A 12,902-nucleotide genomic window follows, 5' to 3' on the forward strand; every position below is an offset into this window, starting at 1 on the left:
CTGATAATTTTTACAGGCTGCCATTCTTAGTGTGTATTGGACTTGTTTTCATGCCAGTCTCTGGAGTTTTACTGGCTATTGTTGTGCGATTTGGTATACTACTTATATAGAACTTGTTTAGTATAACTTGCTTAGCATTAGTAGCTAAATTTGCTGAAGCCTTAGGCCGCAAGATGTCAACTTTCACCTAGATATGTTGAACTTTTACCTAGTCAAGTAAAAGAAGGCCCCAGAGTCGGTTCAAGCCAGAAGATAAGGAAGCTACATTTATTAACAGAAGCTGCAACCTTAGAGATAAGAAAACAGCCTGCCTAGAGACAATGAAAGGACCCAATGAAGACCCCAGACCCTAATATTACTACTGGTCCAAACTGTTGCATGAGGGGTGGGGAACTGAGATTGTGAGGGTATAATTGCCCAGGGATTTCTTTGTTCAAGGTCCCTCTTTGGAGGCATGCAGCTTGAGTTGTAGCACTATTAATAAAAAGGACTTTATGGAAGAATCTCTTTTCAGTTTATGGATTCAGTGAAAACCTAGAGTCGGCTAGGGCCTAGGGCCAGCTCAATTGGTAGATCCCCTGGTGTTAACTAACCAGGTAGCCTTTGCTAAATGTGCATCCCAATGTTTTAAAGTCCCACCATCTACTAAAAACTACACTCTCCGGGTAGTTTTTAACAGTCCATTGCCCCGCTTGCTTGACTTCCAACACTTTGGAATTGCCTACTCCTGTGCTCTTAAGAGGTGGCACTTAAAAAGTGACCAGCATTCCTGGACCTGGACCCCAATACCTTCAAAAGCAGATTCCCAGGGGACCTCATGTCATAGTTTGGGCCAGGTTGGACAATGACAAGATGACAGATGCTGTCCCCCACCTCTCACTCCAAGGAGAGGAAGAAGAGAGATAGAGATTTGTGAGTTTAGAAAAAACTACTTTAATGAAAAATTAATAATATAATAAAAAAGGAAATCATGAAATAGATACAACATATACAAATATACACAAAACCATATCAAGCTCCCAGGGAGACGTCACCAGCAGGCACTGGGGAAGTTTCAGACTGTACTCAATGACAAATGGGAACTGGAACACACTGATGGGGACTGAAGGTAGACAAACTAACAAGGCCCCCCCCTCAGACATCAGCCATTGACAAAAGAAAGCCATTGAAGAAGAGCCAACTTGACCCCTTTTATCCCTCAACTTTTATACTGAGCAGGGCAGATGGGATGGAATACCCGATTGGTCAGTTTGGGATACCTGACCTGTCCACTCCTCCCCACAGGTGTGACCCCTCCACAGGGTAAGCAACCAAGTCAGCTGACCCTGGTTGCCACAGCAACAAGTAAGAGCAAGAGCCTCTCTCACTGAACAGAAAGTTGGCTCTGCTCCACCCCAAACCAGGACACCTCACTAATTAGCTCCTTCAGCAGTCTGAAGTCTGTTCTCCCCATATCCAGGGTCGAAGTTTTGCTGGCAGTTTTTCTCCTATTGCCAACGATTTGAAACTCAACTACTTCATGGTTACTGTGACCAAGACAGCCATCAATCACCACTTCGCCCACAAATCCCTTTCTGTTTACAAACAACAAATGTAGGAGGGCACCTTTCCTAGTCAGCTCCCTTAGTACCTGCACCAAGAAGTTGTTCTCAACATGCTTCAGGAATTTCCTGGACCTGTTTGTGTCTGCTGTATGATGTTCCCAGTTGACATCTGGGAAGTTAAAATCGCCCATAAGGACAAGGGCAGCTGATCTAGAGATATCCCTTAATTCCTTGTAGAATAATTCTTCAGTATCATCGTCCTGGCTGGGTGATCGATAGTAGGCTCCCACAACAACATCAGCTTTATTTGCTTTCCCCTTCATCCTTACCCAGAGGCTCTCAACTGTGTCATCTCCAACCGTAAGCGCCATACAATCCAACCCCTCCCTTATGTACAGTGCCACTCCCCCGCCTTGCCTGCCCTACCTATCCCTCCTGAAGAGCCTGTAACCATCCATCACAGCACCCCAGTCACAGGACTCATCCCACCAGGTTTTACTTATGCCAATGATGATGTATCTCTGGGACTGGGCCAAAGCTTCTAGCTCCTCTTGTTTATTTCTCATGCTGTGCACATTAGTATAGCAACATTTCAAATGTGCTCCAGTGTACTCAGCACATCGTGGAGCAGACTGAAGTACCTCGCTAGCACACCATCCCTGAAACATTGGCATGCTGTCCCATGGGTTATCACTAGTGAGCCTGGTTTTATCCCTTTCCCCCTTCAAATCTAGTTTAAAGCTGTTTCGATGAGCCCTGCTAACTCTTGTGCAAAGACCCTTTTCCCCCTTTGAGAAAAGTGTACCCCATCTGTTGCCAGCAGGCCTGGTGTTGTGTAGACTGACCCATGATCAAATAACCCAAAATTCTGATGGTGACACAATCCCTGTAATTCAGCATGGAAATAGCCCTTAACAATGACTGTTGTATCTAGAGAGTAAGCATTCTGCAATAGCAAAGCCTTACTTAGACGTGAAGTCACCTACAGAGAAAAGAAAAAAAAAAGTGGTTTCCAAATGTGGAAATCTCTTTTACTCAGTAGTTCACGTTAGTGAAAGCCCGTTATCATAGTATTCTATTCCTTGCATTTAATCTCCATGTTAATGACACATAACATGGCTCAAAGCTTGCCTTATTTTTCCAAGGCCACCATGAGATTGGCACGTTACCTGAAGACCTGCATCACTCTCAGATCATGATTTTAGACATCTACATGCTATGGTGATAGATACCAGTATAAGAAACAAATGACAACTGCATTCCTACAGTATGAGAAGAATGTCAAACATGCAAGACTCGTGTGTGAGCAACCACTTTCATCCAAACCGACCCTCAAGCATGATGAATAATATTAAAGCACATTAGGACTATTGCTGAAGTGCAAAAAGCATTTATTTAACCTTACTGTCCTATGATATATTAAAGAGACAAATATGAGTGTGGAGTAGAAGAGTTTTAATAAGACTAATTTTTTCTAGACAGTAGTCATATGGCTTCTCTAATTCCATTTAATAGGCTGTACACTGGAATTTAGAAGTACCTGAAAATCTTTTAAAAACACCCAAAAGCTGTATGTCATGTAATTTTTCCCTTTTTTTCGCGACAACTGTGCTTTCTAAGCAAAGTTTGTAATGAATACTATGTATTTTTCCAAAACTTCCTGTTCAACTGCATTTTTGTGTTCAGTTTCTCTTATCTGCAGCAGATCTGTGAACTGAACTGTTACTAGTGGATAGGTGTACATCCTACCAAGATGTCGTGGTTTAGCCTCAGCTGGCAACAAAGAACCATGCAGGCGCTCTCTCAACCCCTCACAGCTGTGGGGGAGAACTGGAAGAAAAAGGCAAAACTTGTGGCTTGAGATAAAGGCAGTTTAACAGAACAGGGAAGGAAAAGAGGAAAAACAACAACAACAATACTGACAGAGGAATATACAAAACACGATTACTGTACCACTGTTCACCGGACCTGGAAAGCCCCAGCCTGCTCCCAAGGGGTGACTTCCTGCTCCCTCCCCCGGGCCAGCTCCCCGGCTATAGACTGGGCATGGCATCTGTCATATGGCATGGAATACCTGTGCCAGCTCCTTGAGAAAATTAACCCTATCCCTGCTGGAACCAGGACATTATCCACCCCTTATTCTATACCATCTATGTCATGCCCAGATCTTACAGTTTCTAATTAATTGCCACCACTTTTCCCTGTCTTTGACATATATATATATGTACATACATATTCATACAGATATAATTATCTTAGTCTATAGGCCATCCCTCTAATATGTCCGTTGAGTTGATTTAATCCATGACTTTTGACTCTGTCTGTTAGAACAGTCTCTCAGGGCAGGTGAGATGGTGTGTGGTGCTGGCCTGTTGCATGCTGTATTTTGGAGCTTGCGACTGATGTATCCAGTGCGGCCCATGCCCACAGTCCATGGGTTGAAGATGTAGATCTTGAGGAAGTTGCTGGGTGCCAGCTGCTGAGGTCAGGTCTGATCCCATCACTGCTGCACTTTACTTGGTTTTCATCAAAGTCCATCTGTCATTAGTTTGGGTGATTATTACTGTTGTACAATTGATAACAAATATAGTAATGAGGACATACAGTGGCAGGATTATTTAGTAATTAACATCATACAATTTGATTCATTGGTTATTTTCACCCAAAATCAGGTCCCCATGAGGTACACATCGGACCTCCCCATCCTTCCGCATCACCCACCAAGTGCACCCAGGTCCTTGGGCAAAAGCAATCCCATGGATGGGTTTGCCTTTGCCTGAGACGGGACAAACCCAGACTGTCTTCCCTAAAATGTCTTGGATTGGGCAGGGCCAGCTCGATTGGTAGATCCCCTGGTGTTAACTAACCAGGTAGCCTTTGCTAAATGTGCATCCCAATGTTTTAAAGTCCCACCACCTACTAAAAACTACACTCTCAGTGTAGTTTTTAACAGTCCATTGTATCTCTTGATTTTCCCAGAGACATACGGGATGTGATATACCCACTCAATGCCATATTCTTTGGCCCAGGTGTCTATGAGGCTGTTTGGGAAATGAGTCCCGTTGTCTGACTCAATTCTCTCTGGGGTGCCCTGTTGCCACAGGACTTGTTTTTCAAGGCCTGGGATAGTGTTCTGGGCGGTGGCATGGGGCACAGGATATGTTTCCAGCCATCCGGTGGTTGCTTCCACCATTGTGAGCACATGGCGCTTGCCTTGACGGGTTTGTGGCAGTGTGATATAATCAATCTGCCAGGCCTCCCCATATTTATATTTCAGCCATCGTCCTCCATACCAAAGAGGCTTCAAATGCTTGGCTTGTTTGATTGCAGCACATGTCTCACATTCATGGATGACCTGTGCAATAGTGTCCATGGTCAAGTCCACCCCTCGGTCACGAGCCCATCTATATGCCGCATCTCTTCCTTGATGGCCTGAGGTGTCATGGGCCCACCGAGCTATGAATAGTTCACCCCTATGTTGCCAGTCCAGATCCACCTGAGCCACTGCAATCCTAGCAGCCCAATCCACCTGCTGGTTGTTCTGATGTTCCTCCGTGGCCCTATTCTTCGGTACATGGGCATCTACATGGCATACTTTCACAACCAGATTCTCTATCCGGGCAGCAATATCTTGCCATAGTTCAGCAGCCCAGATGGGTTTGCCCCTGTGCTGCCAGTTGCCCTGCTTCCACTGCTGTAACCACCCCCACAGAGCATTTGCCACCATCCATGAGTCAGTGTAGAGATAAAGTACTGGCCATTTTTCTTGCTCGGCAATGTCCAAAGCCAGCTGAATGGCTTTCACCTCTGCAAACTGGCTCGATTCACCTTGTCCTTCATTGGCTTCTGCAACTTGTCGTGTAGGACTCCACACAGCAGCCTTCCACTTTCGATGCTTTCCCACAATCCGGCAGGACCCATCAGTGAACAGGGCATATTTCTTCTCATTTTCTGGCAGTTTAATATACGGTGGGGCTTCTTCTGAACGTGTCACCTGCTCTGGTTACATTCAAAATAATAAGAGATAAGAGATAAGATAAGATGAGATGAGATGAGATAAGATGAGATAAGATGAGATAAGATAAGAGATGTTGGTGATGAATAATGGAAGACACCTATTAAATATGTTAAATATCATACACTTATTGAAAGGAGTTCTAGAGCCTAGACTTCTCTGTAGGAAGTTGTATTTGTCTGGAAGTTTTAATACAAGCTTTCCTTTTCCTGGCAATTGGCTCTTGTGATGATGATAAATTCACCCTCAGTGGATTTGGATGTTGACATAGGTGTTTTTAAGTGTCTTTAATCTAGTCTGACAATGAAACTGTTTTGTTTGTCAGAAGGTTAACCTTCCCTGGTATTGCTCGCACAACTTATTTTCCTGTACATATTTGAAGTATTGCATGTTCTAAAATAAAATTGTAGTTCAGTGAAGTATTTCAACTTTCAGTTCACAAAGAGCATTTGTCATCTGAATTTGATTAATATTTATTGAGACTTTGGAAAGGGCAATTAAAAAAAGGCTTGTATAAGCCTCACATGTTGAGATTGGAATAATTTTTTTTCCAATGTTTTATTTTCTATTGAAGTTTTTTTTAGTTGGCCCTTGCTAGACCATCTTTCTTTCACTGCTAAATTGAAAAATCTGTTTGCAGAGCTCTTGGTACGAAGGTGAATATCACAACACTTGTCTTGTTTAGTAAAGTAACAACTGTGAAGTCCTCCAGCATCTAAAAATATACTTGAGATGTTAAAGTTTAGCTATCATGTTAAACCAGTACAATATAGAGGTGTCACTGCTGCCTAAACAAAGCTATGTTCTTTGGTTTTGTGTAGCCAAATGGAGAATTACATTGGAGAGCTGCTTGGGTTTTTTGTTGTGTTTTTTTTTTTTAAAAAACAAATTAACATTTGGACAGGTCATAATCTAGATTAGACTGTTGATTTGGTTTAAGAAGCACAAGCTTTTATACTGGTGCAAAGTAGGGGCAAGAAAGACTGAGATGAGGAGAGTGCAGAATAACTTCTGGGAACTCACAATGACTTTGCAACGTAAAGGCAAATACAAAATGTATTAATATTCAAAAATGTGACAAAATTCCAATACTTCTGTATTGTGGGTGGAATTGAATGAACGAGGTTTCAGAAATTATTTATTTTAGTAGCTGATTTCTTTTGTGGGATTTAAAGTGAGAAAGGAATTCCAAGCAATACTGGAAAAAATGTTAAAGTGCTGATGACATACAGAATGAAAGAAATGAATACTAAAATTAGAATCACAAATCTTACAGTGACCGAAATAATGTAGAGAATAAACTGCTGTCATAAAACCTAAGAAAGCTTTAGGTAAACTACTCGTATAAACAACTGTTACATGCAGCATTGCATCAGTATGGGAGAAGTCTTACAGTGTTTGAATATATTTTAGCTGATTGTGAGGGTGCCCAAGTTATTTAGTTTTGGTCATCATATTCTGATGATATAAATTCTGATAATTTAAATTGAGAGAGAGAAATTTTAAATATTGAGCAAAACTGGAAAAAACCACCAAGGTTGAGTATATTTCTCAATCTAAAGAAAATTCAGTGACACTTTTAGAGTTTGTGGATGGTAGCTTTCATTAAATACAGGAAAAGGATTTCTAGAGAGATAATAAGGCTTTTGTGAGTCAAACTTATTATGTTTATCTAATCAGTGGGATCAATCTAATGTTTAAAGAGAGAAGGTAGTAAGGAATACATGTTAAAGGGCATATTTTTGTAATTGAGACATGTATCCTTTCTCTAGATGCAAAACTGAAGCTATCAAGCTTTGGTTGCTTGCTCTCTTTTCCAGAAGAAGGGATCTTCTAGTTCATAGATGTATTACAGCTGTGTGGATTATTGCAAGAAACTAGTGTCTGCTGTCCTGCTTCCTTTTCTGAAAGTGGGTTGTAAATCTATGGGTAGTTTAATGGAAAGGGAGTCCTTCCAGAATTCAAAATGTTCTCTGTAGATGTTCCCCTCTAGGTAGAGCATAGGATTTGAGTCATAAAATAAGAGAAAGAGGAAGAATTAATTTTAGAAGTTAGGCTTCACAAGCATAGGATACTGTGGACTAAATGGCTTAAGTATTCCTATCCAGTAACTAATGTAGATAAAAACATCTGGAATAATAATTTTCTGTTGAATCTTTTGTTTTATTTTGCATCTCATGCTGTGCTATGGGATAAATGGAAGAAGATAGTTCAACCAGTTTTTGCTGTTATTCTCATTCGATAGGCGCTATTACGTATATGCAAAATCACACTACCAACAGAAAACATCATTCTGAATCTATTAGTTCTTGTAAGGTTGCTTATCAGTAGAAACAGCATTTTAAGTAACTAGCTCTGTTGTGGAAATTGGAGCACAAACTTGAGCTTGCCTTTTCTGTCCCTTTACAGAACGTTTTTGCCTAGCGACACTGAGGCTCACCACTCCTTGTCTCTGTAGTGCTGGTAGTGAGAGTTCCCACTCCTCTTGCCACTTCTGTGTGTGTAACTTGCAGGTTATTCATCTTGGGATTTAGAAGTGTCTGATGCGTTCTTTTAGTTCTGGATGGTGACATCATCATATACAGATTGTATAATGTCCTTGTAGTGTACTTTTTATTACACATCTATATTTCACTTATTTCAGGAGACTCGATGGTTTTTGTTGACTAATATTTGCATTGGTACTTTATGGTCATTTTACATCAATGCTTTCTAATAATTTCAGCTACATGGGGAGGTTTATAGGGTACCTGCCTAAAGGGTACCTACCTAAAATTTATTGGTCCTTTCATTAATAATAAATTAAAATTGCCTTTTAAGTCTCAAAATGCCATAGAGAAATACATGTTTCCTGTCTTTTTCTCTCTGTTTTTGTATGTAACTTCTGTCATTGTTACTCTGATGTCGACATCAGCAAGCATTGTAAAGAGGCTAGAAGTATTATAGGGAAAGAAAATGAAGGGGAATTACATTATTTAGTACAGATAACAAGAGCATGTCATCTAGGTGAAATGGAACTGCTGGTACTGCTCAGAACAGAATGTGAGCAGACCGAAGACTATTGCTCTTTGTGTATCATCTCTCCCAAAATGTTTTGCCCTGTTAATACCCTACCCTTGAGCATCACATTTTGGCAATAAGTCATTTTGAGAAAGGTAGAGAAATACTGGTGCTGTGGATAATTTTGACTTTTTGTTATAGTTCCTATGACTGATTTCTGGGAACCAATAGGACCATAACATGAGGTGAGGGAGACAGAGCTGTCAGCCATTTGTGGATAAATATTTACAAGATTAAAAGGATTAAATGCCTACTCAACTAAGAAGAAAACAGATGGTACCCATCATTCTAGCTCTACTACTATGTTTCTAGAAGCTATCTGAACAATTAATTCTCAAGACCAGAATACAACCTCAATATTGTTTCAAATACAGCATAAGTTTTTCTTATACATTTTTCTTTCTGCTGCTTTCAGAGGAAGTACTGTTGAAACTATTTTGAGGAACTAAAGCTTTGTATTTAAAACTTAATTTCAGCAATAAAAATACATTACTTCTCTTTGGATACTTAAAATATTATAACTATTGCAATATCTGATACTTAATTTATATTAATTTGCAGCTTTTGTTTAAGGATACTAAAATAGTGAATTAATTTTACTGAAACTATACAATTGCTTCTCTTATGAAGCTTGTAAGGTTACTACGGTTTGTTATTGCTTAAATAATGAAATGACAGGAGTAATAAAACTTGTATTCTTGTCTTGATTTGAATTTCTATGTGTAAACCTCAGTTCTGCTCCTATTTGTCACTGTTGGCTTCCTACAGAGCTCTTGTCAATAAAATGACATTCAATACCTGATTTTAATTATGTTAAATTACAAGGGTGGGATTTAACAAAGTTCTCAACATGTTTATAGATGGTTGCAAAGCAGATTCTAGACCCTGTAGAGGGTTCCTTAGGTGTTTTCTTGTTTACCAGTTGTCTTATCTGACACTAATGTTGAACATGAAAGCATTTGAAAATGGAATTTTTAGTTATATGTATATAATTTGTATTTGTTCTTTTTAATGCTTTTAAATGAAAGCAGTACTTATATGACATAATAAATGCTCTCTTCTGTGAGAATGGGAGAATATTTCTCAGTGGTGTGGAAGGCTGGGGTGGGTTGACCCTGGCTGGACGCCAAGGTGTCCACCAAGCCACTCTATCTCTCCTCCCCTCAGCTGGACAGGGGGAGAAAAATACCATGAAAGGCTCGTGGGTCGAGATAAGGACAGGAAGATCACTCACCAATTATCGTCATGGGCAAAACAGACTCAACTTGGGGAAAATTAATTTAATTTATTACCAATCAAATCAGAGTAGGATAATGAGAAATAAAACCTAAACCTTAAGAACACCTTCCCCCCACCCCTCCCTTCTTCCTGGGCTCAACTTCACTCCCGATTTCTCTACCTCCTCCCAAAGAGTGGCGCAGGGGAACAGGGAATGGGGGTTGAGGTCAGTTCATCACACCTTGTCTCTGCTGCTCCTTCGTCCTCAAGGGGAGGACTCCTCACACTCTTCCCCTGCTCCAGGGTGGTGTCCCACCCACGGGAGGCAGTCCTCCACGAACTTCTCCAGTGTGAGTCCTTCCCACGGGAGACAGCTCTTCAAGAACTGCTCCAGCGTGGGTCCTTTCCACGGGGTGCAGTCCTTCAGGAACAGACTGTCCCAGCGTGGGTCCTTTCCATGGGGTGCAGTCCTTCAGGAACAGACTGCCCCAGCGTGGGTCCCCCATGGGGTCACAAGTCCTGCCAGCAAACCTGCTCCAGCGTGGGCTCCTCTCTCCACAGGGCCCCAGGTCCTGCCAGGAGCCTGCTCCAGCGCGGGCTTCCCACGGGGTCACAGCCTCCTTCGGATGCATCCACCTGCTCTGGCTTGAGGTCCTCCACAGGCTGCAGGTGGATATCTGCTCCACCATTAACCTCCATGGGCTGCAGGGGGACAGCCTGCCTCACCATGGTCTTCACCACAGGCCGCAGGGGACTCTCTGTTCCGGTGTCTGGAGCGCCTCCTCCCCCTCCTTCTTCACTGACTTTGGTGTGTCTGCATAGTTGTTTCTCTCACATATTCTCACTCCTCTCTTCCGGATGCAATTGCTGTTTCATAAGGTTTGTTTTTTCCTTCTTAAATATTGACTCTATCGGACATTTGGGAAGCTTCTAGCAGCTTCTCACAGCCCCCCCGCTACCAAAACCTTGCCACGCAAACCCAATGCAATAACATAAGGCAAAAGCTGAGTGTTGCAGATGTTTAGTGTGCTACCTTATGTTGTCACAGTATCATAATATGAAATATTTAATATAAATCCATCCATATCTGTATCATATCAATAACTGCTGACATTCCATTGCTTTTGTGGTGTAGAAGGTAAGAGTAGATGGTCTATCTTGTCAGGATTTACAGTCTATAATATTTTTTTTCCTTAAGTTCCTGAAATTGTCACTGTAAATCATTTGAGATTTTTAAATGCCTTAGTACCTGGAAATTCAAAGCTTTATTTCCTGCAAGAATCCTAGGTAACTGATGCTGCTTATTCTATACAAAATGCTACAGTTACAATAATGTAAATTATAGATATTGATAAATCCATACTAGTTATACCACCAGGTTTGCTCACCAGATCCTGTAAGCTTCATCTACATTAACAAGCCCCATCACAGCTATAGGAGTGGATATCTCGAGTTAATAGTGCCGGGGACCCAATGTCCACATTATATTCATTTTGTTTTACTTCAGACTCTGTTGTTTGGAGCACTTCAGGTTCTCTCTTGGAGTAAATAGTAGAGTTTAATCAGAAAGGAATCTAGGTTATGTAGTCTGAGACTACTCCATGTGTGGCGGTGCAACCCCTTCCCCCCACCTTCAGGCCACTCGGTACTTGGCACGATCTCCCTCCCAACCTGGGCTGCAGAACAACACAATGGACCAGAACATAACATAATGGTCCAACATGAAAGAAAGAAAAGGTAGACAGCAACAGACCAAGAACACAATAGTGTGCCTAATCCCCGTGGCTACTACCGCTTGGAGATAATAACTATACTCAGTCACTCCTGACACCATATGGATCGTGGCCACAGAGTTGGGGATACTAGGACACCAAGATCTAGCAAGCTCTGGGGTTGCATAACTATCATCCAAGCTGGGCTGGAGTGGAAAAGTACCTGAGGAAAGTCAATTGTCTCGGATCCTATAAGTAGTGGACTTATAGGACACCATGGAATTCTGGAGGGCGGACTTTGGTCTTTTCAGGAGCTTGCTTGACAGAGTCCCTTGGGAGGCAGTCCTGAAGGGCAAAGGAGTCCAGGAAGTCTGGATGTTTTTCAAGAAGGAAGTCTTAAAGGCGCAGGAGCAGGCTGTCCCCATGTGCCGCAAAACAAGCTGTCAGAAGAAAACACCGGCCTGGCTGAACAGAGAGATATGGATACAACTCAGAGGAAAAAAGGAGAGTTTATGGCCTTTGGAAGAAGGGGCAGGCCACTCAGGAAGGCTACAAAGATGTTGTAAGGCTATGATGTAGGGAGAAAATTAGAAAGGACAAAGCCCAACTAGAACTTAACTTGGCTTTGGATGTTAAGAACAATAAAAAGAGTTTCTATAAATATATTAGTAACAAAAGGAGGACTAGGGAAAATCTCCATCCTTTATCAGATGAAGGTGGTAACATAGTGACAAAGGATGAGGAGAAGGCTGAGGTACTTAATGCCGCCTTTGCCTCAGTCTTCAGTAGTAGAGTCGGTTGTTCCCTGAGTACCCAGACCCCTGAGCTAGTAGATAGGGGTGGGGAGCAAGAATGAATCCCCCGTAATCCAAAGGGAGATGGTGAGGGACCTGCTCCAACACCTGCACATACACAAGTCTATGGGCCTGGATAGGATCCACCCAAGGGTACTGAGGGAGCTGGTGGAAGTGCTCACCAAGCCACTTTCCATCATTTACCATCAGTCCTGGCAAACCGGGGAGGTCCCAATTGACTGGCATCTAGCAAATGTGATGCCCATCCACAAGAAGGGCCAGAAGGAGGATCCGGGGAACTACAGGCCTGTCAGTCTGACCTTGGTGCCTGGGAAGGTTGTGGAAGAGATCATCCTGAGTGCCATTACATGGCACATGCAGGACAACCAGGCGATCAGGCCCAGTCAGCATGGGTTCATGAAAGGCAGGTCCTGTTTGACTAACCTGATCTCCTTCTATGACAAAGTGACCCACTTGGTGGATGAGGGAAAGGCTGTGAATGTTGTGTACCTGGACTTTAGTAAGGCCTTTGACACTGTTTCCCACAGCATCCTTCTGA

The 12,902-nt window shown here is 42.2% G+C and overlaps 1 protein-coding gene across 1 annotated transcript in view; it reads left to right on the forward strand.

Moving 5' to 3' along the window:
• The window catches only part of LOC141735683 (5'-AMP-activated protein kinase catalytic subunit alpha-1-like), a 40,994-nt gene extending 29,939 nt beyond the window's left edge, over window positions 1-11,055 (forward strand). The window contains exon 5 of the mRNA XM_074568760.1: window positions 10,399-11,055. Coding sequence (XP_074424861.1) covers window positions 10,399-10,487 — 89 coding nt within the window. The 3' untranslated portion in view covers window positions 10,488-11,055. The remainder of the gene's footprint in view (window positions 1-10,398) is intronic.
• The last annotated feature ends 1,847 nt before the right edge of the window (window positions 11,056-12,902 follow it).

This window comes from Larus michahellis, chromosome W (genome assembly GCF_964199755.1).
Source record: "Larus michahellis chromosome W, bLarMic1.1, whole genome shotgun sequence".
Lineage (NCBI taxonomy): Eukaryota > Metazoa > Chordata > Aves > Charadriiformes > Laridae > Larus > Larus michahellis.